Source organism: Danaus plexippus, chromosome 7 (genome assembly GCF_018135715.1).
Source record: "Danaus plexippus chromosome 7, MEX_DaPlex, whole genome shotgun sequence".
Taxonomy (NCBI): Eukaryota; Metazoa; Arthropoda; class Insecta; order Lepidoptera; family Nymphalidae; genus Danaus; species Danaus plexippus.
Window position 1 is genome coordinate 1,008,701 of NC_083541.1, and position 27,863 is coordinate 1,036,563.

Consider the following 27,863-nt stretch of genomic DNA (forward strand, 5'->3'; position numbering starts at 1 on the left):
TCCTCAAATTACATTTTCGATTTATATTTAACACTGCCAACGAATGATGAGCTATCGATAATGTCTGTGAACTAAGATATAGTAAAAACAACGTAAGTATATGAAAAATGCATTTTTAATATTAAACTTTTTAATAATAATTTTTTTTTTCTTGCCATTCCCTTAAAAATAAAAACGGTCTCACAGTATAAGGTATTTTTTGCTTGCTGTTATTATGAAGAAAATAATAGAAAAATGCTATAACTTTAAACCCGTACAATGGTTTAAGGCGTAATTTATAAATATGATATTATATTTTTTTCCATAAATTTTTTGAGAAAAAACAAAAAGTTAACGAATATAAATTTTGAAAATATCTTAAACCTTACTTCTTTGCCGCTTGAAAAAAAAAACTCTTCGAATCTGAAATGAGTGTTGCAAACTTTTTCAAATGAAACTAAATAAAAAAATACTTTCTATGATTTAAAAACACAGCGATTTACACTTGGTTTCCGTCGTAATGTTGTTTTTTAAATAAAATAATTAATGTTAAGAGAAGGATATAAACTTTATTAAAATATAATTTAATGCTAAATCGATTTAAAACTTTCGGAATTAAATATTCCTACGCTCTACGCTGAATATGTTATTAGTAATATGTAGAATGTACTGTATAGGCAGGTGCCTGGTTAGGTTCACAAAAAAAAAGTGAGGACCATTTACTTTATTGAGAATAAACAAAACAGTCCTACGTCATCAATAATGGCGTGTAAGTGACATACAAACACCATGAACATTATGATATAATGATCGAACCAAACCCCGCCCAGGACCCGCCTTCAGGCGCGCGCGCTGATGAAACGAGTCATGAAATTCATGGAAGGAAGACGTGCCCAGTTGTTGCTTCTTATAATATAATAGTGGCGAAGTCTAGTGTCTTTAAAGATCCATAGAAGTTTGTTCAAGACAGTGTATTCTCATAAAAGAGCTCATTAGAACAATGATGGAGTATATAAACACGAATTTCTTAATACAAAATGATTTTAAAGAAATACATAATTTCGAAACGGTCCGCCAAGAAATACCTCAAAATACAGAGTTTCCGAATTATTTCCATATGCTGTATGAGTACGGCGGCGAGATGATCGAGCAGATGCAAGGATCTCAACATTCTGGAGTTCAGGAGTTTGATTTTCAGAACTGGTGGAGCGAACAGGTTGTCAAAGAAGAGGACGAGGATCCGGGTGCTACGACTAGTCTTCAGGGAGGAGGTAACCGAGTATATTATGTTTCAATAATTAATACATGTCTATCCGCTGATTTCAATTCTCTATAGTGAATATTCCTTTAATTTACTTAACTTTAACTTCTTTTTGATATATTAAGTTGAAATTCAGTATAAAAAGTAACATAGTAAATTTCTTGTAACCGTGCCAATTCTCTTTATTCTTTATTATGCTCTTAATAAAAAAAAACTTTCTTAAAATATATTTTTAAATCGTAAATATTGAGTATTGTAATAAAAAGTTTAAAATTGAAATAGGAATTAAGTGAAAAAAAAAATGATTTTAAAATATTTTTTATAAAATATACATTAATATTCTTAATGGTAAGCAAGTTTACCGTGTCTTTATCTCCGAATATACACCTTTAATGATCAAACGCTGCTTATTTAATATTGTAACTTTTTTATTCGATTCAGTACGATCATTTAGCCTTAGCGCTAAATACTTGTTTTTGCAGGACGACAAAAACCCTTCCTGTTTCGTTACATTCCTACAAATCATTTTCTTATAGAATACAACTCCCTAATTTTCTTATAAAAACCCGTCCTTATGACTGAATAAGTAGAGTATTTTGATCAGAACTCGTTGAAGTTCTTACTGATGTTAGTGCAGGCCATATTAAAGTTATCCAAATTATGTGTACCTAGCTTTATAAATAAAGAAGTGACACACATGGTTTCGTCAGTGGTTCAACTGACTATTGTCATAGTATGTATATTGCAAGTAAGCAAGCTATAAAACACACCTGTGGAGCTATCTCGTAAATAAGTTGGCGCCGGCGCCAGCACACGTGGATGTAATACGACTTTTATAGTACACAAATGGAAAATTATCAGCCACAGGTTTTAAAGTTTTTAATGGAATGTAAGGATGGACAAACCGGAGGAGCTGAGAGGACGTTTAGGAACCTACAATGCGAATTCCTTCAATTAAATATAGAAATATACTATATATAATATAGAAGAAGGTTTTGAAATTTAAAAAAGGTTTCTATCACTCTATTATATAATGTGAATGCGGAATTCCATTAGACGTAAAAAGCTCAAAGAAAATTACTTTATTTAATAGAATGTGACTAAAACAATATTTAGCCTGTATTTGTTTTAGACTTCACCGTATGTGTTATAGCCTCGTTGTGGTCAAACTTACTTGGGATGAAAAGCTGCAAATGGCATTTTTTTATCTATAAACAGTCCAACAAGAACGTTTTATCGCTCATTAAGACCTTCTTTCTAAAACTAAGATTGGGTTTGAAAGAAGGCACTTCCACACATTCCTCTTCATTTCTTGCAGGGGATATATGAGGACTAGAGACGAAAAAATTGGTTTTCTTTCATCAACCTGTTCATTGAATGTGTTTGTCCCGAATTTACGTTGCTTTAAACAAATAAGGACAAGGTGTTTTACCTTATTTGCCAAATTATGTGTACCTACTGTTTGATTGAAACAGTCAGTATTTATTTTCGTTTGCCGTAAAAGTCACAATCATTTTTACATTTATGAAGCATGTTTACATACATATGTTCCGGTTAACATCGTATAATCTCGATAGACCCGGCTCCCGCACGGTGAATCCATGGAATGCTGAGAGGTTTCGTGTCATATAAATGAACTTAGAGTGATTGAAGTAAATGGGGTTTATTTCACGAAAACTGTGGCCGTAACCGTCAGTCCTGACATCTTTCCCGACAGCTTTTACGATTGACTTTTCACTACAGTACTTTAAACAGATGACCTCATAAACTTAGTATATACAAGGGTCGTGCTTTTCAGTACTCGGTTGCCTTATTCGTTTTGATGTGCTTGAGATCCGTGTCGTATTCTGAAGATTAGATTTCGTTGAAAGGTTTTTGTCTTTAGATATCTGTTATCCTTTTGTCTGATCTTTTACTTTAAAACTTACATAGATAGATGAAATGTTCTTCTTCTTCCTGGCAATTATCCCAGCATTAGCCAGGGTCTGCCTTCCTGCTCAAACTCCTCCACTTTGCACGGTCTTTAGCATCCGCGGTGGTAAGTCCATTGGCTCTCATATCCTGCTTCACGGTGTCCAGCCATCGCTTTCTTGGGCGTCCTGGGGGTCTTGCTCCAGGGACCGACATGTCAAGGCAAATTTTTCCGACGTAATTCTCAGGCCGGCGTGCAACGTGGCCATACCATCTCAGGCGACTCTCTTGAAGCTTATCCGCTACGTCACGGACTCCAAGACTACCTCGGATTAATGTGTTACGTATACGGTCAGCCCGCGTTACGCCACACATCCACCTCAGCATCTTCATCTCCGTGACGTGAAGCTCCTGAGTGTGCCTGGACAGTGTTGGCCAACATTCGCTTCCATATAAGAGAACCGGTCGGATTATGCTCTTGTATATTATTCCCTTGAGCTTGGTAGGTATTCTGCGATCGCAGACCACACCTGTGACCTCACGCCATTTCGCCCAAGCAGCGCTGATCCGGGCTTGGACATCGTGATCGATGCCTCCGGACTCATGCAGAATAGATCCAAGGTACCTGAACTTTTCCGACTTAACGGCTGGTTCAGGACCTATATGGATAGTGCAAGAGTCCGGGCTTCCGCAAGCCATGTACTCGGTCTTCGTCACATTTAGTTTAAGACCACCGTTCTCAAGCGTACCCTTCCAGAGGTTCCCTCTTCGCTCTAGCGTCAACCTGCTCTCATCAATGAGCGCTATGTCATCGGCATACATCATCAGCCATGGAGGCTGGTCCTGGATGTTAGCCGAGACAGTGTCCAGCACTACATTGAACAAGAAGGGGCTAAGAGCCGAGCCTTGGTGAACCCCTACTGAGATCAGAAAGGGTTTTGTATCGCCAACAGCAGTCCTAACCATTGAAACGGAATCGCGGTACATGTCTCTGATGATGTCAATATAGGCCTCAGGGATCCCTTTGAATCGCAATGCCCACCAGATACATTGACGAGGCACGCAGTCAAAGGCCTTCTGCAGATCTAGGAATGCGACATGCAGAGCTCTCCTTTTTTCCCTGTATGCCTCCATCAGAGTTCTGATGGCAAAGATGGCGTCCAAGGTGCCCGATCCTGGCTGAAATCCATATTGACATTCCGAGACAGTACACTCTCGGCGGAGCCTGAGGTCGATCATACGCTCAAAGAGCTTCATGGTGTGACTCATGATCTTAACGCCCCTATAGCTACCACAATCTTGAACACTGCCCCTGCCTTTGTATATAGGGGTAATGTAACTATAACGCCACTGATGTGGCATAGTCCCAGTGTTCAAGACGCGGTTAAAAAGGTCCGTCAGTATGAGCACACCAAGAGAGCCCAATGATTTCCACGCTTCGATCGGAATATCGTCAGGTCCCACCGCTTTCCGATTCTTCATGCGTCGAAGACAATTCCGAGTTTCGTCAGGTGTTATCGGGGCAATAAGTCCAAGATTAGGAGGTATTTCGGTTGGAAGACTGCACGGGTGCTGAGTGTTTAGCAACTCCTTGAAGTAGCATCTCCATCTCTCCTTCACAGAGGCATGATTACACAGCAACGTGCCTTGGGAATCTTTCACGCTAAGACATTTTGCGATATCTTGCGTCGCCTTATCCCGAGCTCGTGCCAATTTGTAAATGAGCTTCTGCCCCTCCGCAGTTTCAAGTGTATCATATAATGGTGATAACCTATCACTGCGGGCTCTGGCAACAGCCCTTTTACTGGCACGTTTCGCTGCTATGTACTCTAGTCTGTCTTCAGGAGAGTTTGATTGCTGCCACTTCTTAAAGGCAGTCTTCTTTTCACGAATCACCTCCTGCACTTCGTCATTCCACCACCATATCTCCTTGTCAATGACCCGTCCTCCCTTAGAAAGGCCTAGAACTCGTTTACCTGCTGTGATAATTGCTGACTGGGCTCGATCCCAAACTTCCTGAGCAGTTTCGGTATTAGTCGACAGATTTTGACTCTCAACCTCTGCCCGAAAGCTGGTCTGCATCGTTCCATTCAGCAACCACCACCTGATGCGAGGCTTACGTTTCTCGGCCACTTTCTTTTTCGGGATAACGACATAGTCCATGACAAGAAGTCGATGTTGGGCCGTCAGGCTTTCACCAGGAATGACTTTACAGTTAGTTAGTTACCTTGCCGATATGACGCCGTCTGGTCAGCAGATAATCTATTTGGGTTGAGTGGGACCCGCTCTTATACGTGATAAGGTGCTGTGGAGTCTTTTGGAAGAACGTGTTCACGACGGCTAAGTCAGACGCAATACAGGTTCTGAGAATATTTTCTCCCTCTGCATTGCGGCGACCATAACCAAAACCACCGTGTACACGATCAAACGTTTCCGCAGCCCTACCTACGTGGCCATTTAAGTCCCCCCCAACTATGATTACTTCAGCAGCTGGTATAGCACGTAGAACCTCTTCAAATTGCTCCCAGAATGACTCTTTTTCGGACCCGCTACATCCAGCCTGAGGAGTATAAGCACTGATCAAGTTAGTAATCACTCCCTCGATCAGTACCCGCACCCGCATCAGGCGGTCGCAGCGACGATCGACTTCAAGAAGACCATTCCGAAGCTCTTCAGATAGCACTACCGCTACACCAGCTTTACCTGAAGGCGACCCAGTGTATATCAGCCGGTAACCCTGTCCGATGTTCCGAGACTTATTGCCCTTCCAGCGAGTTTCCTGGAGGAACGCACACTGGACCCGACGTCTCATGAGTACATCTGCGAGTTCTCTGCATCGTCCGGTTAGAGAGCCAATATTCCACGTTGCAAAGCGGAGTTTCCTTTGGGGTACTAACGTCTTTAGCCGTGCCCGTACTTGACACGGTAGCCCTTGCCCACTTATCGCAGGTGTAGGGCGATGTGCCTGCGCGTCGTTTATCGGCGACGCCCTAGCCGTACCCAGTCCATAAACTTTTGCAACCATAAGAGTGGCGGGAGTGGTTTTAACGGAGCGACTGCCGTCTGACCTCCAAAACCCCGTTTTCCGGGTAAAACCAGGAAAGGAAAAGATAGAGAAGGGGGGAAAGAGGTTAGGAAGGGGAATGAGGGGAGGTACGGGACACCACCTTCATGGACTGAGGATAGAGGTATGAAAGTGGTGGCTCGAGGATCCGGGGTCGCGTACCCGTATGCCCAAGGCTAAATATCGGAAAAATACTTCGTAGGACACCCTCTGAAACAGATAGATGAAATGTTATAGATCACTAAATATGTAGCAATAAAAAGTATTTAAATAGAATAAATTTATTTTGTTAAGCGTTCTACCGTTTATATAGCACTAACTGTAAAATAATTATTTAATATTTTTTTATAACCTAAATAAAATACTTGTTACTTTGAACACACATACAAATTTGACAAATAGAACTCGGGCACCAGTAGAAGAGGAATAAACGTAATACGCGGACATCTCGTCTGTTCGTAATCGCAGATGCTGCAAAGTACTTAACCGAAACATCGGGAGTGTATAGTTTTAAAATAATCAAATAACGTGTAGTAATCAGAACTATTGATTTCATTTAAATGAATACTCAACTCGTGACAATACAAGTACTACACTATTTTGTTATTAAAGTACAAGTACTAAACTTTCTTTATTTGAAAGAAAAGACGGGATTATATCATAATATGTACCTATTTGAAGAACTTTGTTCTCCATTAGATAGGAATTAGCAAGGTTGTTATGACCAGACTGGTAGCTACGATCATGTCGACCTCATTAATAATAAAGGCATCCCTGAATGTGTAAGCCCGGATTCGTGAAAGTCCAAAATCTCAACCTAACTTCAAAGTTGTATGTTAAATTTCCCGAAAAAAAATTGACACATTAAAAAAAAACATTTGAATTGCCAGTTTATCTAATTGACAGTCAAGGAACATTCGCTTTATTGAACTTAATACAACAATATAATTTTATACTCTTTTAAAAGTCATACATTTTTAATACAAGACCTACAATCAAATTTGTTATGGAGCCCATGAGAAACAAGTTACACCTCTGGACGAGACACTTGCTTTTACTTGCAAAGCATGAGGCCCTTCATGAATAGTACCTACTGTTATAGCTCTGGTTAATACATGGCAGAGATTGTCCATGGTTCTGTAGATTCTAAATAGTACAGAAGGCCTATGGAACTCTTCCTTCTACACTAAGTATAATATAAAATGGAATATTCAAATGAATAATGGGTTATAGAGACACAGGCAGAATAATTTTTTTAATAGGTTTTCCCAGATAGGAAATGTGGCGTCGCAGACATTTGTTTGGTAGCTATAGGCCAGAATTAGGTTTGACCGACCTTTTACTGCTATTTGATAGAAATAATTAGACCTCACAGAAGTCAACTAGACGGAATGAGCATGAGAAGTACGGAGTACTAATTATGGAACATATTAAATAAAATACAAAAATCACTTTATTTTCCTACATATTCAGATTTGTTTTCAATTTCCTGAGATTATATCCCAATTATTATACAGAATGTCTCACGACAGAGTTAGGATAGTAAATTTGAATATTTTAAAAATCAATAAGTAAGGGCGGGCGGAGGAGCGCAGTAGATAGGTCTTTCGCTCGAATCGTTTTTGAAAGGTGGAAAAACGTCCGTTGCTGCTGAGAGATAGTTTTGTTCTCACTACAATATCAGAGGTTTTCGCGTTGGACCAAGAGAAATTTTGATTCGCTAATGGATTATCAAGTTTCGGGCTACCGGGACCGCTATAAACCAACCGCGTCGGAGTCCAAGAAGAATTTTAAGGAAAGAAGAAACAATAAACGAAGTGGCTGCTAGCTTTGAAGCTGCTAGCAATCCACATCGAATGACAATACTTGTCAATACGCAAAAGTTCGGTGACTTTAAAAGTCACCAAAAAAAAAACCGTATTTATTTAAAACATGATTTGAAATTCCATCCCTATAAAATACAGATAGTGCAAGGAATAAATGAAAATTTACATTACATTACAATTAGGTAGGTACAGATAATTATATTAAATTTACTTAAAAGTTTTTGCCAAATAATAATTGAGAGATTTCGCATTTTGAATACTGTGTTTTGGAGTGATAAACCACATTTTCATTTAAATTAAAAATTGTCGCTTTTGGTCAGTTGTTAGTCAAAACATCAAACACCGCTGCATAGTCCAAAAGTGACAGCGTGGAGTGCTCTTTCGGTCTTTACAAGGCTATTGCCGCTCGACAAGAAACGTCGCAAAGAACTGCCTGTAGACCCTGACACAGGCCATACAGATACAAACGACCCCGCAACACACCTTAACTACAAAAACATACTCTTTGCTGTCGAAGATGTGTTCCCCCGTCATACAACTCTGAGATCCTGTCTCTTACAAGTTAGAGACATCCCCCGGGGCCCGTGTAACCCCTCCAGGTGACGCTGTCAAAGACAATCAGGGTTAACAGAAATTGACAAAATAAGATTATAGAATCTAAACTTCACTCTTAAAATTGAATCAACTTGCACATTCGCACACATTAATGTTATGTAATTTAATAACTTTACAATTAAAAGTAGGTTTTCACTGTGAGCCGGATTTCCTGTATAGTTTAATTATAACATAAATAAAGCATTCGCAGGACCAACTGAAATAACAGTTTTAAATTTACATTAACTTAGCAGATACGTCAATATTAATTTTAAAAATTCAATTCTTATGTACTCTTCTAGAACTGAGGTTGCCTGCGGCTCGTAAAGAGAGGACAGCGTTCACAAAGACACAGATCAAGAGCCTGGAGGCTGAGTTCGAGCGAGCCAACTATCTCACACGACTTAGAAGATACGAGATTGCGGTCGCCTTACATCTCACAGAGAGACAGGTTGTCTGAAAAGATAGACATACATAGTTGGTCGTGTGTAATAAGCCAATGGCTATTATAAGTCTTTAAAAGTAGCTCATACATTTTAGAATCAAACAAGAATGTCATGATTTTATAGAAAAATATATGTGTATACATTTTTGAATGTTAATTTTGTAGAAAAACTATTTATTTGGTGACATCTCATACAAAACTTTACCATAATAATGATTTTATTCTATAGTGACTATGTTGTGTCTCTCTCTCTCGTCAGTATATACATATGTAAATATCACTATTTACAGGTGAAGGTGTGGTTTCAGAACAGAAGAATGAAATGGAAGCGAACCAAAGGCGTCGCGAAGAGCACCGGGAGACTCGCCTAGATCATAAGACGATAATAACTATACAGATGTTTTCAATCGCGAGCGTTTCCTTCACATTTATATTAGTTTTTGTAACTTTAAAATACGTTATATTACTGTGTGTATTAATTTAAGCTGTTATTTAACACCCCACAGACACACGCTGTATAATAAATAAATATATAAAGTATAGATGGTATTTAAAATCAAACACATTTCAGGACATAAGGATATGTTTATTAGACAAATTGATATCTGACAAGCGGCGCTATCTGTCGCCGGACGTATGAACTAAAAAAAAATAATATAATAATAATGTAAAAACTAACACACTATCTTTGGAAGAAACAAAACATCCAGAATATAACGGAATTTGTTCATAACGTGAGCGTCCGCACGCACGGCGCCGCGCTGGCGGGCTGCCGAACATTACAGTAGTATTATAACAAATTATCGCATATTAAGGCGAGAGCTTCCGACGAGTGTCAGTCGACACGCGGACACGCGGACTCGCGGACTCACGGACATATCGTCAGTCAACAAAACCAGACAAAGGTACCCTATAACACCCAACGAGACATGCCCCGGCTTCAAGTAACGCCACGGCGCGCGCGTCCGCTATCACTCACAATCAGTTACAACACAGACGCGGAACGAAACCAAACTGAATCAACATGGAGCGAGTTTTATACATTTCTCTTTACATCTATATACAAGTGCGATTTAAAATCCCTCCGAGCCGGAGCTTCGGTTCTTATATACAAGTTTCATACAAAAATAGATCATAGCATACACACTATCGTTTTATTTACATCACATCCCGTCCCGAACAAGATTTCCGTTTAGTACAACTTTTTATTACCATTTTTTTTATTTATTATAATCTGTATTATTATCATTGTTTAGGAAGGCCTCGTCATTGCTTAAATATGAAATGCTCGCTATTCGAATCACAACGTGCTAACCGACTCGGTCGTTGCGAAGGGTTCGTGAAGCGTCGCCTTAACACGCAGCTAACAGTAACGTGTCGTAGAGTAATCTAACCAAATAATAATAATCGCTATATCACCGGCGCCTCCCGCCCGCCCCCCGCTCCCCGCTCTCCGCTCTCCGCGCGGCGGGTCTATGTACAACTGTGACAATGTCCACTTTACTGTGATTTGGAACACGCTTATACATTATAATACATTTTGTTCTGATAAATAAAATATATGACGAGCTCGGACACGTCATTGTTCACTTTCTATCACAATTTTGATGTATATTGTCTCTGCGTCGTATATTTGGTAGGTGTAGGTGTGCACGGTCCTGTCATAGTAGCTATATATAATATTACATGGAAAAATATGTTTCAACAATATCCAAAGTATAACTATCTATACACTTAGCATTAAACGTTGTCTCCAGATCGTAACTAACAGGAATTTTGGTTCAGACAAACGTTATTTACAACAGCTATCATGGAGCGCTTAACATTTCACTAACAACAATCCATGCAAATGATAGGAACTTTTAACAATGAATAACTTATAAATGCATCATCTAATAGACTAGACAATTTTGATGATTCTTCATTTCTCGAATTCGTGTGATTCCTTTGATGTGTGTGTGTGTAAACAATAAATATGTAAATATGTATGAGTTTCCACATCATTTGCACGAACACGTCCGCTACCGGTCACAGTACATTTTCCTGCGGCAGTCTTAGTCTACTATGTACATAAGGCTATCAATTCGTCTCACTTATATATTGCTGCGCTCGACGCACTATCACTAAATATGAAAATAGGATTTATTAATTTACTAGTCCCCGTGTACGGATATGTCTCTTAGTCCATTCGGTTCACTGCGGTTTCAACACCACCAGTATAACGTTTCGCTATGGTCTCAGCTCGCCGTCGTGTAAGGCGGCCAGCTGGGCCGGTTGGGCCGCTTGGGCCGGCGGTGCCAGGGCCTGGGTCACCACCGTCTGCGGGATGACGGTCAAAGACTTCGGTATCTTCGGCATGATGGGTGTCGCCAGCTCGCTGGTTATAGACACGGCTGGGCCGAGCTGCGGCAGTTTGATCGGCGTGGTCACTAGTATCGGTGACGTCAGCGAGGCGGAGGGCGTGTGTGACGTCACCGTGGCCGTTTTGGGCGTGATGGGCGCTATTGTGATGTTCCTGAGGCCGACGCTCTTGAGTATGGTCGCGGCGTTGGCCACTTGCAGCTCCGGCGGGTCCTTCTTGTCCTTGTCGGCGGCTATGTTCTGCAGCACGGTGCCGCCGTTGCCCAGCAAGGCGCTGGTTTGTATTTCCGTTATAACGGTTTTGTCCTCCGGTGATTTCCTCGCCTTAGCCTCCTTCTCCTGCAACCTCTGTTGTCTGTCGCGTCTTATTTTGCACATTTTGTTGTAATCTTCGAAGGTTATGTGATATCTTTGCCCGGCGGAGATCACTTGGACCAGACTAGGCAGACTGTGCCCGTCTATCGCAGTACGCCGAGGCTCACTCGCTATACGAGTTAGGTCATCCTGGAAAATATGTCGTAAATATTAATAAAGGCATTATATTTGCGTTTAATTCTCTGATGGTACGGAAACCATAGCATATCTATAATTTAGCGTAAAAATATAATAAGGTTAAAATCATTTATGTACAAATGGTTGGTCTTACTGGAGTTATAGGCATGAGTGTTGGCCGCCAAGCTTTACTATTGGTCTTCTGTTTTTTGGGAGTGGCTTCTTTTTTTTCTTTAACTTCGGGTTTATCTTTCTTTTCTTTCGGAGGATCGAATTTAAGTCCAGGCATTTCTTTTTTCTCTTTCGGTGGGAGCGGAGAGGCTGCGACCTCCGTGGGATCGGAAGCGGAAACACCCTTAACTAACTGTTGAATGTTATGTAGAACGTTCTGTATGGACTTTCTTCCCTGAGCGTTGGGAGTATTGATAGCTATCAGTTCTGGCGGCAAAGCTTTAGCCTTTTTCTCGCTCTTGTTCTTAGATTTGGGCAGGTTCCCTGGAGGGGGCATAAACTTTTTGGGATTTTCCTCTGAATTCTGATTGGACTTGAGCAGACTCTTCCCATTCATGGATGGCTTTTTGCGGTACTCCAGTAAACTAACGGATTCCTTTCTGGTAGTTTCTGGAGGCGTGTTGTCATAAGCACGAAGTCGGCTTTGTACCGACGAACTATAGTTAGCGGCGTGTGGAGAAGCGTTATGAGATAAAACGAGATCGCCGCTTCTAAAGTATTTCTCCAACAGTATTAAATGCCGCAGGAAACTAGATTGGTTGCCGTACGGCCTTTGGAGTTCGCTCCACAGCTTCTTGGTCTCTAGGTCGTACTGTATGAGCGTGTTGCATTTCTCCCATCCTTCGGGTGTGACCCCTTTAACGTTATTAAACTCGATGTTGCACTGAAGATTCATCTCCTCCTCTCCGGGGAACAGTTCCCGGACTGATATCGACGGATTTGTTTCCAGTCTCTTGACCGGGTTCGAGTATTTGGAATCCGGTTTCTTCTCTTTATCAACCGGTACTTTTTTGGACAGTTCACTTAAATTCTTTTTAACCTGTGAGAAGCTTTCAGATAGCTGCCATTTGTTTTTAAGCGTTGTGATGTCGGCCGCTTTCTTGTTCGATATCGTCTCTATGGTACACTCGTCGTTCAAAGATATGTTTTTAAGGAGGAACATTTCTTTATTTTTGTCTTGTTCTGTCGTTTCACTGTCGGTATCCTTCCTGCCAACTTTTTCTTTGTGGGCCACTATTTGTCCTATCTTTTGGACTCTCTTAGTGTTCTTATCGTTGATCCTGTGTTGGAGGCCAGGTTTCTGTATGCCCATGTTGTGAATCCTCAGAATATTTTTCTGCTTCTGTGTCAGATTCATCTTCTGCTGGAATTGTGCTGGGTTGTTCTGTTTCTGCAACAGATACCGCAATTCTGTTTGTTTGTCCAGGGGTAATGTGAGTGTTTCTTGGTCGGAGACCATGTCAGACTCCGACGCGTCGCTTTGAGGACTGCTCTCCGTCGGTTTGGCTCCGGGGACTGGTATTTTATTCGATGATATCAGACTCTCTATGTCTTCCTCTATCGGTTGAGCTTGTGTTGTGCTTTGTGTTTTGGTCTCTATTGGATTCTGTTTAACTTCTTCGGGGGTCATATTTGTATTGTCATCTTTAACTTTTTCCTTCTCCGGGGAACTCTCTGTGGTTCTCTCTGAGGATTCACTTTCTCTTACTTCTGTCTTTTCGGGTTCCGTGGACTTTCTTTGTTTGGATTTGGTGCGCGCTTTCTTCTTTTGCTTGTTTGCGCTGTTGTTGCAGTCTTCTAGAACCTTAGTGTCGTCCGAGTCCTGTGACAGCTCCGGTGGTATTTCAATATTGTAAATTTGGAGAAGTCTGGAACGTTGAGAAATAAATCATATTATAAAAGTATAGCGAGTTCCAAGAATGAAAATAAATGCCACATATAAATAGTTAGAGTCTAACAAAACCATTAACAAAATAATAACGGGTTACTTGCAGCATATTAGTTTAATTGAATTGTGATTGGAACAAAGACTACAACTCTTCAAGCTATCCATAAAACATATTTAACCTTCGACTTTATTTCAACTGATCTTTAGGTATCAAAACTATATCCTACCTTCTTACAGACATTCAACAAAAAAAAAACCGAATGAATCAATTCTACGAAAAGTATGCATTTAATAAATAAAGTCATTATTTTTCATATCACTCCTGTGCTTAGTTCTCAATAACTACTTAGCACATTTTTTCGATGTAAACTTTTATTACATTTATGAAATAATTTGACCTTTTACATCGAACCATGAAGTCAACGCTACCATGTCCATGTATAGTAATTCTATTCAAGTCCAGGCTCAATAAGTGAGAGTATCGTGTGTATACTAACTTCCTGGTGTACGCGGTGCGGTGTTTGTCGTTGTGTCCTGGCCGCGTGAGTAGCGTGCAATAGTAGCGACACACTTGGCACAGCACGGGCCGCTCGGTGAACTGGACCGGTATGTTCAGTGCTGATAGGAGCGGGTTCAAATCCGTGAAGCCCTGAGTACATTCATATTGAGTTGAATTACTACTTACATTATAAATGCGGAAGTTAATGAGGATTATGGACGTTTGTTCCTTTAAAGCTTAAACTACTGAACGGATTTTGATGAAACTTTCCCTTCATGTAGCTCAGACCCAGTGCAACAAATACATTATTATATATCAATGTTCGTTGAGGCACGGCATGAAAGTTGTATTCTATAGTCCCGTGACTGCAGATGGCGCTGCCAGTTAGCAACAGGCTTATCATGTCTATTTCATCATAGTATACATTATTTACCTCTCCGTACCCGATTCCGAAGTCCATGCGGACTAAGTCACGACTATAGATTAGTTTGATTATCATTTAAGAGATTTTCAATGTTCAGGTCCAGGCAATCAGTGAGGTTGTGCTCACATATTCTTGACTCTACTTACTACGCCTTTTTTATCACAGTAACAAGTCCAAAGACTTTTAAGCCATACTCACATGGTGTATGAAGTGTAGAGCATGGTGTTTTGTTAATCTCCTGGTACAAAGCGCGCAGGCCATAAGCGGTGCCAGGGCTCGGTGGTGTTCAGAACACAAGGGGATTGTATGCAGCCCGGGATAATCCACCTCCAACTGCAACTGAGATATAAATATTATTAGTTACTTAAATATCTGACTACAATTTTCATTATATATAACCACAAATAATCTAACATGTAGATCTATGGATTTAGCAAGCGCGATTGAAGCAAACAATTTTGAAGGGGTCTTCGTGAACTGTGTATAGATTACATCTGAGTAAATCATTCAGTGTAACCTTAATATACAATGTTACTGACTATTATCAAGCAGTAAATTGTTGTGTAAATATGTGGAAAGTATGCTAATGGCATTAATCTATTTTTTATCCGACATTTATATATAACTATAGGGTTGGATAAATATATACGTGTTTGAGTTCTTAATGCTTACAATTTTGTTGACGCTAGATCTCATCTTAATCAGCCATTTTCTTCGTATGGAGTGATCCGCCGGGGCCAGGCAGCCTGTAGTATGACAGGTAGCCAACCGACCTGACACTTCCTCCCCGCTCTCCTCTTCCACAGGACTTATAGGCTTTTCAATGTTTCTGCAATTTAATTTGGCACTATTAATATCTATGTTACATTAATACAAATACCACAGCTAATGGCTGGGTGCTGTTTTGTACTTGTTGAAGTAGAATTCCACTGTGCACGGTTCACTTGAGAAGTAACTTGTTGTAGGCTTAACGAAACGTTAAGAAGTATGACCGGGCGAGGCGAAGGAAAGTTGAGAGGGGGATATAAGTTAGAAAGAGAAAGAGTTACGTATATTATTGTAAGGACAATAGATATGTGCGACACTATACTTTCTAGCCGTTATCATAGTTAGAAACAAAACTATCTATTGAAAATAGTAACTGACTGATTATAAGCCGTAGTAAATATGAATATATGAAAAAATATATGTCTATTTATGTTTCTTGTGTGTGTCTACTTACGCTGGGGGCGGTGTTGGGGCGCGAGTATCAGGGGGCTTGGCGACGGGTCGTTTACGATAGGACGGACAGTTTGCACGTCTGTCAACGTGACGATAACACGCATCGCAAAGACAACTGTCTATAGTCAGCTTCTCCTCATCTGATAATAATAAAAGTTTAATTTTAATTATATGTTAAAAAAAATCCAAAATTACAACATTTTAGACAAATTTCTATATGGGATATAATTATACAATAAAATCTATTGAGAGAGTTTTCTGTCTCCATTAAAAAGTAAATGTCCAATAGATTTGCTGAAAATTAAATATCATTAAAATTCTACAAGTACATGGACATATATGTGTTTGTCAAAACCAAGTAATTAGAAGTTCTGTTATATAAGTTGGTTGTACACTCAGTACTCACTATCCAAAACCTTCCTCTGTCGCTCGCTGCTTTTCATCTGCGCTATATGACATGGTGTATCGAAGAGGCCAAACTTCCCTCCGCAATAGAAACACTGGTCCATACACAGCCTCCCGGGATGGATGCTGAATGAAGACGCCTTCTCCGGGATCACCAGATTCAATGTTTCCTTTGGCTCGGGTTCAGGAACTGTGTCTGTGTCTGAGAATCACATGCCTGATGTTAAACTGTTAAAGATCTAACAAATTTATTAAAATACTGTTTTCTATAGTATACAAAGTATATGTATATATATATTAATATTAATATAATTTATAATATAAATGTAGTATACACAAGATCTTTAATGGCAATTGTTGAAATCTTATATATACATATGCAATATATACATAGTCATGATTAAAAACATTTCCCTTACAAATATTTCCTATTGTAATAATTTAAATAAAGCTTTTATTTTATATAAGTTATAAGCAACGAATGAAGCATCCATACATAATTTTCTCATGCGACTGTTGATACAACAGTTATTTGTATGGAGATTGCATTGTGAGTTGTGTTCAGCACAGGTACGCCAGGATTAGTGTTGCATATCGGACCGTCAGAAATAATAATCATATCAAAATAATAATTTATACCAAATATATGTGATATTACATCTGACAATCAATATATACATGGCTATGACCAAACATTTACTCTTCAATTCCAGTACGGTTTTCATAATTAGAGAGAAAAATATAAATTTTTTGTGTGTATATTTCTGGTTATAGCCATGGGAGCAGGATTTAGTGCATTTTCCACACACCATAGTTAAGCCGATTACTGTAATGAGATTTTCTATGCCCACCATCACTCGCTGTCCCAGGACAACCCTGAAAACAAAACACTCCATTAAAACTGTATAAAATTAATTCATATATATATATTTACAAGCAATTCATAACAATATGTATTGCAACATATATCTTAGAGGAACCTTCAACAAAGTTGTCGTTTCTGTTCAGTTGATCAATGATAACTTTTGTTAATATCAACAATAGTATTAGTCTCAATGTATTTAGAAAAAATAATTGTCAACTCCTATATCTTTGGTTGCAAACAAGTTTATATTATCAAAATCTTCACTATAAAGAGAAGTTATTAGGGGATAATGAAGATGAAATATTTAAAATAACTAATGGTATGTAAAAGACAAGGTCAAGGTAGTAACTGTAGTAAGCAAGTACAAGTAACTCAGCTCACCTCGCGTCTTTCAATGGTGTAGAAGGAATCATCTTCGTTGGCCGTGTCTCCCACCTCCATGGTTGGTTTGCCAGATCTGTTTTTACTCTTTTGGAAGGTCATCTTTAACGAACTTCTGTACTTCTTCTTATCTCTCTCGACCCCGCGACTGAGTTTGATCACTGTCTTCAAGGTGCCTGTATAATCTGACTTGCTGGCTTTACCCTTGCCCATGGCGTAGTAATTAGGACCATAGATACGTTCTTTTTCCTTTAATTTCTCTATCTTAGCCTCGTTGGCAGCTTTATGAGTCAATAAGCCGAGAGTTCGCAGTACATTCTCTTTTCGCTTCTGACTCTCGGGAGTCTCTAATATCACGTTGCTTGGACCTGGCAGCGTCTCTGTGGAGTTGCGAGCTGATTTAACTTTGGGACTTAACTTGACCTGCCCGGACTTTTCTTGAGGTTTACTTTCGCTTGGGTCTGGTTTCTTCGGATCATCTGGTAGAGGCTCGGGCGACATTGATCTACTATCATCATCCATATCCAAGTCAGGACTGTTCTTTTCTATTTTTATATTTTCTTTGACAGAATTTTCAACTTTCTCTCCAACAGTTTCCGTTTTAGCCGTCTCTGCGATGGCACTATCCAGCTTTGGGACTTCCGAGGTCAAGGATATGTCTTCAGGCATAGATTTAACATTATCTAGAGGCGGTGCAATAGCCTCTGGCTCTTTAGGCTGTGAGGCCTCTGGTGATTTAATAGACACAGGCGTCGGTGTCACAGACACTGCTGGCGATTTGTTTTGATGCGGTGGTGACTTGATCTGAGGTGGTGGCGACTTGATGTGGGGTGGTGATTTAATTTTCTCGATGGTAGCCATTATTTCATCCCCATCAATGGCTGATTCAGATTGTTTTCGGATCAAGGATACGGATGATTTCTTGGTTATTTGAAGTTCATTGTTTGAACCGTGCATCTTTGTGTCGCTGTTACGAGTTATTGATATTTGGTTTGAATCTATTGCGTTCGCCAGGGCCTGACTGGGGCTGTTGGGGTGCAACGTCGCGAACTGATGTAGGTCTATTTGTTGCGGTGCTGATTTTTCGACGGATTTCCTAATTTCGGTCAAAGTCACATCCTTGCCCAGGGACTTCTCGAAAATACTGATAGCATCAGACTCTTTCGAGTGGTTAGAGCTTGTGGATTCCTTTCTGGCGCTAACACTATTCCTTTTAATTAATGTAACTGAGTTGGGCAAGTCCACATCTATGGAACGCCTCACTTGATCCCTCTTAACTATAGATATAGCGGAGTTATTTTCAAAACAGCTGAGAACATTCTCCTTTTCAATTAGTTTTTCAGGTGATCTAACAGGTTGTAAGTCTTTCAATGGCTTGATGTCTCCAGATTTAGGTATCAGAACCACATCATTTAATATAACAACTGATTTCCCTTCACTTGTCTTGGGATTTGAGTCAGATTCTTGCCTTTGTCTTCTCTTATCCAATTCCTCAAATTCTTTTAGTCTATCCATTAATTTATCTATACTGGCCACCGGTGTACATTTGAATGCTATTTCCTGTCTATTGTCCGGGCATTTTTCAGCTGAATCTTCTTCATAATGAAGTCTTATATTTTCACTATCATCATTCTTTGATGGAGTACATTCATTTGAAATTGCAGATATTGTGTCCTTGTCTTTTATTGGAGTTTCGGGTGCAACAATGCTGTTGTTGTCTCCTAGAGGCTTAGAAAGTCCATAGAATTGCCTAACCGGTTTAGTTTGTAACTGATCTGAACTAACATCAGACTCGTTGGTCAACTGTTGATCTCGGTCTATATTTTGGTCTAGATCATTGATCAGATCACTTATTTCTTTTGATAATGTGTCAACAGTTTCGTGTTTGTCTTCAACTAAATCGTTAGTTATAGTACTAGTGATCCCATTCTTGTTTGCTTGATTAGGTATTGGTCTAGATGTGGTCGCTGCTTTCTTTCCTCTTCTAGCTTTCCTTATATTTTTAGATACTTCCTTCGAATTAAATGTCATCGACATACTACTCAATATACTACTACGTTCTAAAAGCGTTTCACGGGATTCTTCAGTCTTCAACACATATTTCTCTTCTAAATCTGGTACATCTACATTTTCTAACCTAATTCTATTACTGTTATTGTTGTCTGAATCTAATGAAGTACTTCTTTTTAAGCTCAGTTTTTTCTTATCTTTTTCTTTTAGTATACTAGTTTCTGCATCCTGCTTGCTTTTCAGTTTTGAGTCAACACTAAGAGAAGGCACTTTTCCAATAGGGGAGATCTGTACATTATTTTCAATATCTATAACTAGGTCAGTCTTAGTTTTATCTAAGTTCTTACTGAGTTCTTTACTCTCACCGTCAATGATTGGTTCATTGAGGCTTATATCTGACTCAGTGATGTCTGAGCATTTGGAGATTTCACTGCCATCTCTTGAACATGAGCGGCCTCTCTTTGACTTCCTACATTCATCTGTCTCGGTATGTTCGCTTGTTTTGGAGTCTGAGAGTAACCTCCTTCTCTTCTTCTGTTCCTTCATCATAACTTCATTGAGAAGATTGCTTTTAACTTTCCTTGGTTTGCCGCTCCTCAAGTTCTTGCCTTCGAATAATGATGGACTATTACTTCTCTCTGATCTCATTGAGTATGGACTGGTACGGGGTCCAAGGACTAAGCTGCTTGGACTATCCCCTAGGACTGACTTCATCATTACCATATCAGAACTGAGTCTCACTCTTCTGCCAGCAGTTTTGGGACTTGAAGACCTTGAATTAGATGTGGTCTCCTCGATGGGTTCCTTCTTAATATCTGCAGCTGGGATCAATGGGATATTGTCCTTGTCCTGTGATGTATCAGATTCAGTCTTAGCCTTCCTAGGCCTCTTAACAGTTTTTCTTAAAACATTCTTCTTCGCAATGGCTACTTTTTTATTCCTTAAAGTTTTTGTCTTCCGAATACCTAAAGGCTTTTTCTTTACAACTGCTCTAGGTTTAGGTGCAGTTTTCTTTAGGTCTTTGGATGTTTTAGGATCATCTTGTGGAGACTTTGTTTTGTCATCTTCGTTGAGGTCCGAGGCCTTCTTCCGGGCTCTGGTCTTGGGCTCCACTACACTTTCTTCATCTATCTTGTCTGGCTCCTCTTTAGAATGTTTAGTTTTCATGATGGAATGTGAGGTGGGTGTTTCTGTTTTTCCGACATCAGGTATTTCTTTGTCAGCCTTGCTTGTATGAGCTGATCAGAATTGATCGGACAACTTTTAAAAGATGTCTGTTTTGAATTGCTGAGTGTTAACACCCAGTGTGTTTATTACTTGTAATATAATATTCCTGGGTCCTTGATTAGCTTATAGTAACTTATTACTGTTAGAGCTCTCTTAGTCTGTGCTTGAGTAACAGGATTTTGGCTATAATAAATATCAAACGATACACGAACTGATCCTGAAATACAATAACAATAAAATAAATTCGTTGAATGTTATTAATTTAATATTGTTTAATTTTAAAAATGAATTTTATAAATATAGGATTCTAAAAAATAATATATTTCGTCAACACTCGGTCAAAATTGTTAAGTATTTTGCACTAATTCTTTCATTTAATCACAAAAACCAAATGATTTGCACGTAATTCGTTCACAAATTAAGTTAAGAGCACGTAATAAACAAAAGCGATCCACGACGTTCAACAAGTTCCGAGATAATATTAACATAATTATTTTGAAATTTATAAATGATTTGAACTTTTAATACACAGCTTAAGATCCACTGATTCATAATATGTAATAATATTTACGTTTAAGCCGCCCGTTGCTTAGAAAATCCAGCCGGAAAAGTCATGAAAATCTCATGTTTTGATGGTACATATCTTGACCGCAACGCCACCTACAGCTGGGCGCTGCGTATGCGTCGTCGACGAGATACAGAAAGCACCAAATCATTTCCCTACCCGTGGCGCACCTCCGCTATGTACTCACAAAATACTCACAATTTATTCCACGGAACTGCCAAAAACCACAATAAAATGTCAAATCCACACTTAACGCACCATAATATGCGAAAAAGTTCAATAAAAACACGCAAATATCTTAGAAAACGATTTTTGAAAAGCCCAAATGTCTGCAGGCGTCCGCCATAATGTTTCCTTCGAAACGAATAATATAGTTCTTATTGCTCTTGTAGCAAGCAATCGCTCTATTCGCTATTCAAAATGGCGACTGTGTGGCGTTCACAGTATGCGTTTGCACGTTTTTTTGTTGGAAAAACCGTTCGGATCCTGAACAACGCCTCTGATTTGGGTGCACGACTTAAACCGGAGTCAATATCGGTAATTATTTAATTATTTTTACTTGATTTACGTTATAATGTCGCTTTGATCGCGACATGTGACAGAACTATGGCCGTACACCCTCCCAAACAGCTTCAACTTCCAACAATTTATTAAATTTTCAGTGATTCACTTGAAAATGTTTAATATTTATTAAATATTTTTAATTAATTTAATATTTATTTTTATTTTAATTTAAATAAACGATTGTAGTTTGGATCTTAGAAAATAACTTTTAGGTTAGTTTATTTAAAGTTTTGGAATAAGATAATAATTATTAATAATATTTATATTGATAATATATATTTATTTTTTGCAGATACCGTTCTCTAGAAAGTATTCCAACTACGCGTCCTCTCCGTTTGTTTCTAAAATCCAAGAGCAATATGAGTTTGAAATAGTAAAAAACCCCCCCGAGTGGGGGTACGTGGAGCGACTTCTGCCTTTAGAAACGGTTCCGCAGATAAAACCCAAAGAGTCTTATCCTTCAGGATGGATTGCACCAAAGGAGGAAGCAAAAAATTTACCATATTATATAGCCCGGAATAAAAATCATCAAATACCCATATATCTTGAAATAGGATACAGAGGCCAAAGAAAAATTACTAAAATAAAAAAAATTGAAGGCGACATCTGGTTGATGAACGACCTCATTAAGGATTATCTTAAAAATAAATGTAATCGTTACATAGAAACGAGAGTACACGAAATCGGTAAATTTATAGACGTAAAAGGAGATTATGTTAATATTTTAATAGATTGGGCCCATTCCCAAGGGTTTTAGAGAAAATGTTTTGTAAAGAACAAATAATAAACATTATTTAGAATATCTGTTGTTTTACTTGATAACACATACATTCTAAGAAAAAACTGCCTTTTAATTCATAATTCATAAATTCTTCATTAATAAAAATATCCTCATTAAGTTAACTTTTTGGAAATCCTAAATTATAATTATTAGGTTATGGACATCATTAATAAGTTAATTTATGAATATAACATATTTACGAATTGGTAATGTTACCAATTAAATTAATATAATATAAAATCACCACCATTAAAATATTCAATATAAATAAATAAATTTCATAAAGCACGTGGCGTAAACTTGTTTCGCTCAGTGTACACGAACATGAAGCGTGTTTCACTCAGCCGCCACCAGAGGCGCTCGCGACGGCGGAAGGTTTTATCTACGTAGCTATATAACATCCGCTCTGAGTTCTCTGGGCCTCACCAACATTATTTTCGACTCGACCATACTTCTCTTTGTTCAAAACAACTTTTCTGTACCTCAACGATGCGATTGAACGCTTTATCATACTTTTCAGTGACGCTAATAATTAATATATGTCAATTTGTGAGGTTATTTTTGTTAAATGCGTTACTTTCATATAAATAGTATTAAAGTTAGTAAAGTTGTGATATTGGCGACAAGCAGGAAACGATATTCTGTTGCGTTACGTAATGCTATAAATGTTTATAATTTATGTGCCTATGTAAATATGTTTTCAAGGCCAATAGCTTTCAGAGCATTATTCTGTTTAATGGTTAAATAATACAGGGCGTAATTAGAATCAATTCCAAGTATATCTAATACGGTTTAATGAATTGGTCATTACTTAAATATTCCTGTTTAATGAGGATAGTTACCGATGTTTCTAAGTAATTACTTTTCAAAATACTTTTAAAGGTAATCGTTTGATCCTTTGCATTAATTATATTTACATTAGACAATATTTTCAAAAGATATGAATTTCTAAACGATAAAATATGTTTCGTTTAGGAAAAAATGCTTAAATACCAAAGTATCTTGACGGCAGCTTAATTTAACGTAGTTTTTTAATAGTTTATTGCAAAACTTTGTTACTGTAGCATGAATGTGATATTAATATAATTTTCTGTATCACAAGGAAGGTCAAGCAAAATTAGGTTTCGTTTTATGTCGTCCATTTTACGGCGAGGCTCTATATTGAAAACGGTTTCTTGAAAAATACAAGAATTATTAAAAAATAATACTCTATGCACGACCTGGTGAATTAAATTTTATTAATTACGATAAAAAATTTTTCTTATTATTATTTAAAGAATTCAAATTAAAATAAAGAGAAATGAAAAAGATTAGACAATTATTGAAGAGAAATACATGATATTATTATCGCATAGTCTGTGGCAATGTATATTTAAGTAATTTCTTAATTTTATAGAATTAAAGAGTTTCCGTGTTGGTAATTATATTATGATAAACAAAATAATACAAATACCCATAGTTCTTCATTTTTTCTCGTCTCAAGCATTCGTTAATCTTTTCATTGAATATTTTTTTCTGTATTTGAATAATAAGTGACATTGCGAAATAAAAATATTTATTTGTTTCGTGTATTTCTTTATAATTATATTATATACAAAAAGTACGTAATGTTGTTTATCTTTGGTAACATATTTTTGTTTGTGATTTAAGATAATGATTATAATGATTTTTTAGTTTAAGGCAACATTGATAAACTGAAGTCATGATTAATTTACTCGGAAACAGGAATGTAATCCTGTGTAATGTTAATGCAAATTCTATAAGCTGATCTGTCAGTATAAACAAACAAACATTATCATATATACGCTTACAGGTCTTAGCTTTGGACTAAGATTTTATCGCTAAATATAGCATATAATATTCTTAATTCACAAGCTTTATGTATAATTACAACACTATTTGTTTGATAGCTATCGCGTAACAACTTAACAAACATCCACACTTTTATCCCTACATATGATGAATATATTAAATGCAGCATATAATTATATTATAAAAGAAATGTTCTTCATGTGTAGTTATTACCAAAAAGTCATACATGGTTCATAAATTAATAATTTCAACATATCTTTATTAATATTACAGTGTTATCTGTGTAATTCACTTAAGATCGTCTGAATATAAGCCAAGTGATGAAAATAGTAGCCTATTAAATAAAAAATAATAATGTTATTGTGTAGTATAACCAAATAAAATGTGTCTTAACAAATTAATGTAATACAAAATGTGTGCCTAAAGTTATGTTACCTTTGTTAATTGTTATCTTAATATTGTTTCATGGAGTCCCAAATCTCAGCCATAAAAGTATCTCGTTATCCAAAACAATATATTATTCATATATTCCAAAGTTATCCAATTTCAGTTTGGATAGATCCATTCCAACAATGTTCTTGGCACGGATCTCGAACTTTCCACCTCACCTTCTCTTAAGTCTTACAATCTCATATCTGGCGGACTAAAAGTAGGGTAATACTAATGAAAATCTTAATATCCGGAAACTTACGTTTAAAATGATACAAATTTTATCAAAAATGCTTCAGCTGATTAATTTGTTGCTTGACCGATTTTATTGAATAAACTAGTATAGAAAAACAAACATAAAGTAAGTAGCTTCAGTATGTAAATAGCTATCAAAAAATTATATAAACAAGCAAATTATATACATGTATATACTTATTTATATATGTGTATATATTATTTGTCTGTATTATTTTGTCTCGTTGTTACTATATTGAAAATATTGTAAATATGATGAAAAAAAACAGAGAAAGATATATAATATAGTCTTATATGTGACAGTAATTTATAAGTCTGTATATAATTATGTATAAATTTATATTTTATACATTCTCAAAGCTAGCTTAGGCAATGAGATATATACAATTCTTATTTATATATACAACGTGCTTAGGTATACTTCCAACGACTGTAAACTAGTTAATACAAATTTAGTTAAGTAAGGCTTAACGAACATTCAATTGTTTATTTTTTATTATAAAGAAAAATCACGACGATTTATATTTTTCTATTCAATTGAGGTATAATTTTATTTGCACTTTACTAAAGTAAATAAAGTAATGTTTACGTAAAAAACACATGATCTGTCGTTGTAAAGATATCGAGTCAGAACTATTGAAGACTATGAATCTATGGGCGACATTTGCTTAGAAACTTTGTCCTTACTCGAAAAACTTATTGAGATATTCGTTTAATATAAAGTTATAAAAGTTCTAAGAAACAATGTTACGTCTTTTATGAGCGTTACGTGTTTGATGTACTTTTTGTTATAGGTAAGAAACTTTTGTTATTATATCAAAAAACGAGAATAGTCGTCGCTATTTTCTTGTTAATGAATAAAATTAGACATTGAAAATATAATAATAATAAAACACACACACAATTACAAATAACGTAAAGCGAATATAAAAGATAATAAATTAAATAATAGTAGGTAGGCGATTGTGAAGTGAGTAAAATTAAAAGACTTACAAAATTTAATTATTTTTGCAATCAATTCAGTTATGAGATTTACAAATACTGTACTCTCCATTTATAAATAAACTATTCGGACTAATAATTCAAGTTATAATTTAATGCCCCGCTTTATTTTGGCTTTTAGTTAAACAAGATGTTATGAGTACTTCCAAAACAATTTTAGCATATTTATTGTTCACGTATTATTCAAATTAACTGTTAAACATTAAGTTTTTATAGAAAAATACTCTCTTCTATTTGCTAATCTGAGAGGTTGGGATAAAATAAAACATCTTTATTTTTTGTACCTTAAAAGCTCTTTTTTCTTTTGTTTTCGATTGCCAAACATTAGACTAGGGTCTGCCCTGCGTACAATATACGTTTAAATACAGTGACATACGAGTATAGGTTGAAATTTAATAAAAATTAGGATATTTTTTATATGATTCTAAAGCGTTATAATTAGTTTGGTTTGTTTTTAAAAATATTTTTTGGTTAAGTTTATCTTCTGTAAGAAGTAAATCGTCTCGAACTTAATACTTCGGTTTGTATTAGGCTGGTATCATCTTCCCACGTGACGACGAAATCGTAAAATAAAATACGTTTTAAGAAATACTCTTTGTAATATTGTCCACTTTACGATAGTCCAATGTAAAAAGTTATGTCTTTTTATAATAGGTAAGTGTAACGACGTTTGTATGCGATATATGTCAATAGTTAAACTTAAATACTGTGTAGTGTGCGGTTAGATCTTTGAGAATATTGGATAGAATAGACTAGACAAGACAACATAGAAGAAGACAAGACAAAGTCTAGACAAAGATTAAGAGGGACATATTTTTCGGATATATAATTTTACATTAGTTTAAATTCATTTTGGAATGTAAAAAAATATTTTTTAAATCTGTCATTAATTTTATATGAAGAAAGCCAGCTTTTATTGTTGTCATATTAGAGACGATTACAAAGAAACGGGCCAGGTGTCATTCGGAGTTGCGATCGATGGGTTCCGAACTGTAAAAACTGAAAGAAAAAAATGTTTTTTTAGTGTTTGTTATTACAGAGGCAAGAAAAATACATTATCTGTGATAATTTCAACTTAATACACGGTTGTTGAGATACGACCTCTGTAGGTATATGCGTGTTCTAAGTATATACGTCACACTTTATACGCAGCCTTAACAGATTTTGATTCATAAATCTCATATATGATATTATTAATGTAGGTCGTTCAATGAGAAACGGGAAACGAACCCAGAATAAGGATATAGATGGACCAATAGCGGGTCTTAGTAATAGGGTCCCGTTTTACAATGTAGGCACGGAACCCAATCAATGAGTAGATTTCGCTACGTAATAATAAGTTGCTCACCATATTTTACAAATTATTTTCTAATCTAATTTGGATAAAACAAGTGATATCGGTTGTTGTGACAATAAAAAATAAAACTGTTTTCGTATTTATATATTTTTCTTACACAAGACGTATGGTGACGTGTGATTCATGATGGAGTAAGGATCCTTTCTGACGAAGCTTATATTTCAATAGGGCAATTCACTTACGGCTTAAACATTTGATATTTTTGTAACAGGGGAATATAAATGTAATTTAGA

At 37.0% G+C, this 27,863-nt stretch overlaps 3 protein-coding genes across 3 annotated transcripts; 2 read left to right on the forward strand and 1 right to left on the reverse strand.

Annotated features, from left to right (window-relative positions):
* Nucleotides 1–863: 863 nt before the first annotated feature.
* Nucleotides 864–9,495, forward strand: LOC116770739 (barH-like 1 homeobox protein). Its single transcript, XM_032662335.2, has 3 exons — nucleotides 864–1,250; nucleotides 8,938–9,086; nucleotides 9,371–9,495. The coding sequence occupies exons 1-3, from the start codon at nucleotides 980–982 to the stop codon at nucleotides 9,449–9,451; spliced, it is 501 nt and encodes a 166-aa protein (XP_032518226.2). The 5' UTR covers nucleotides 864–979; the 3' UTR covers nucleotides 9,452–9,495.
* Nucleotides 9,496–9,645: 150 nt separating this feature from the next.
* Nucleotides 9,646–21,581, reverse strand: LOC116770770 (uncharacterized). Its single transcript, XM_032662376.2, has 10 exons — nucleotides 21,530–21,581; nucleotides 17,629–20,876; nucleotides 17,234–17,258; nucleotides 16,384–16,584; nucleotides 15,979–16,117; nucleotides 15,429–15,585; nucleotides 14,955–15,095; nucleotides 14,331–14,482; nucleotides 12,088–13,813; nucleotides 9,646–11,945 (listed from the first exon to the last, which is right to left on the reverse strand). The coding sequence occupies exons 1-10, from the start codon at nucleotides 21,579–21,581 to the stop codon at nucleotides 11,310–11,312; spliced, it is 6,477 nt and encodes a 2,158-aa protein (XP_032518267.2). The 3' UTR covers nucleotides 9,646–11,309.
* Nucleotides 21,582–21,804: 223 nt separating this feature from the next.
* On the forward strand, nucleotides 21,805–22,796 carry LOC116770771 (large ribosomal subunit protein mL49). The gene is made up of 2 exons (XM_032662377.2): nucleotides 21,805–21,967; nucleotides 22,287–22,796. Exons 1-2 carry the CDS (start codon nucleotides 21,851–21,853, stop codon nucleotides 22,749–22,751), a joined length of 582 nt encoding a protein of 193 aa, XP_032518268.2. The 5' UTR covers nucleotides 21,805–21,850; the 3' UTR covers nucleotides 22,752–22,796.
* Nucleotides 22,797–27,863: the final 5,067 nt, after the last annotated feature.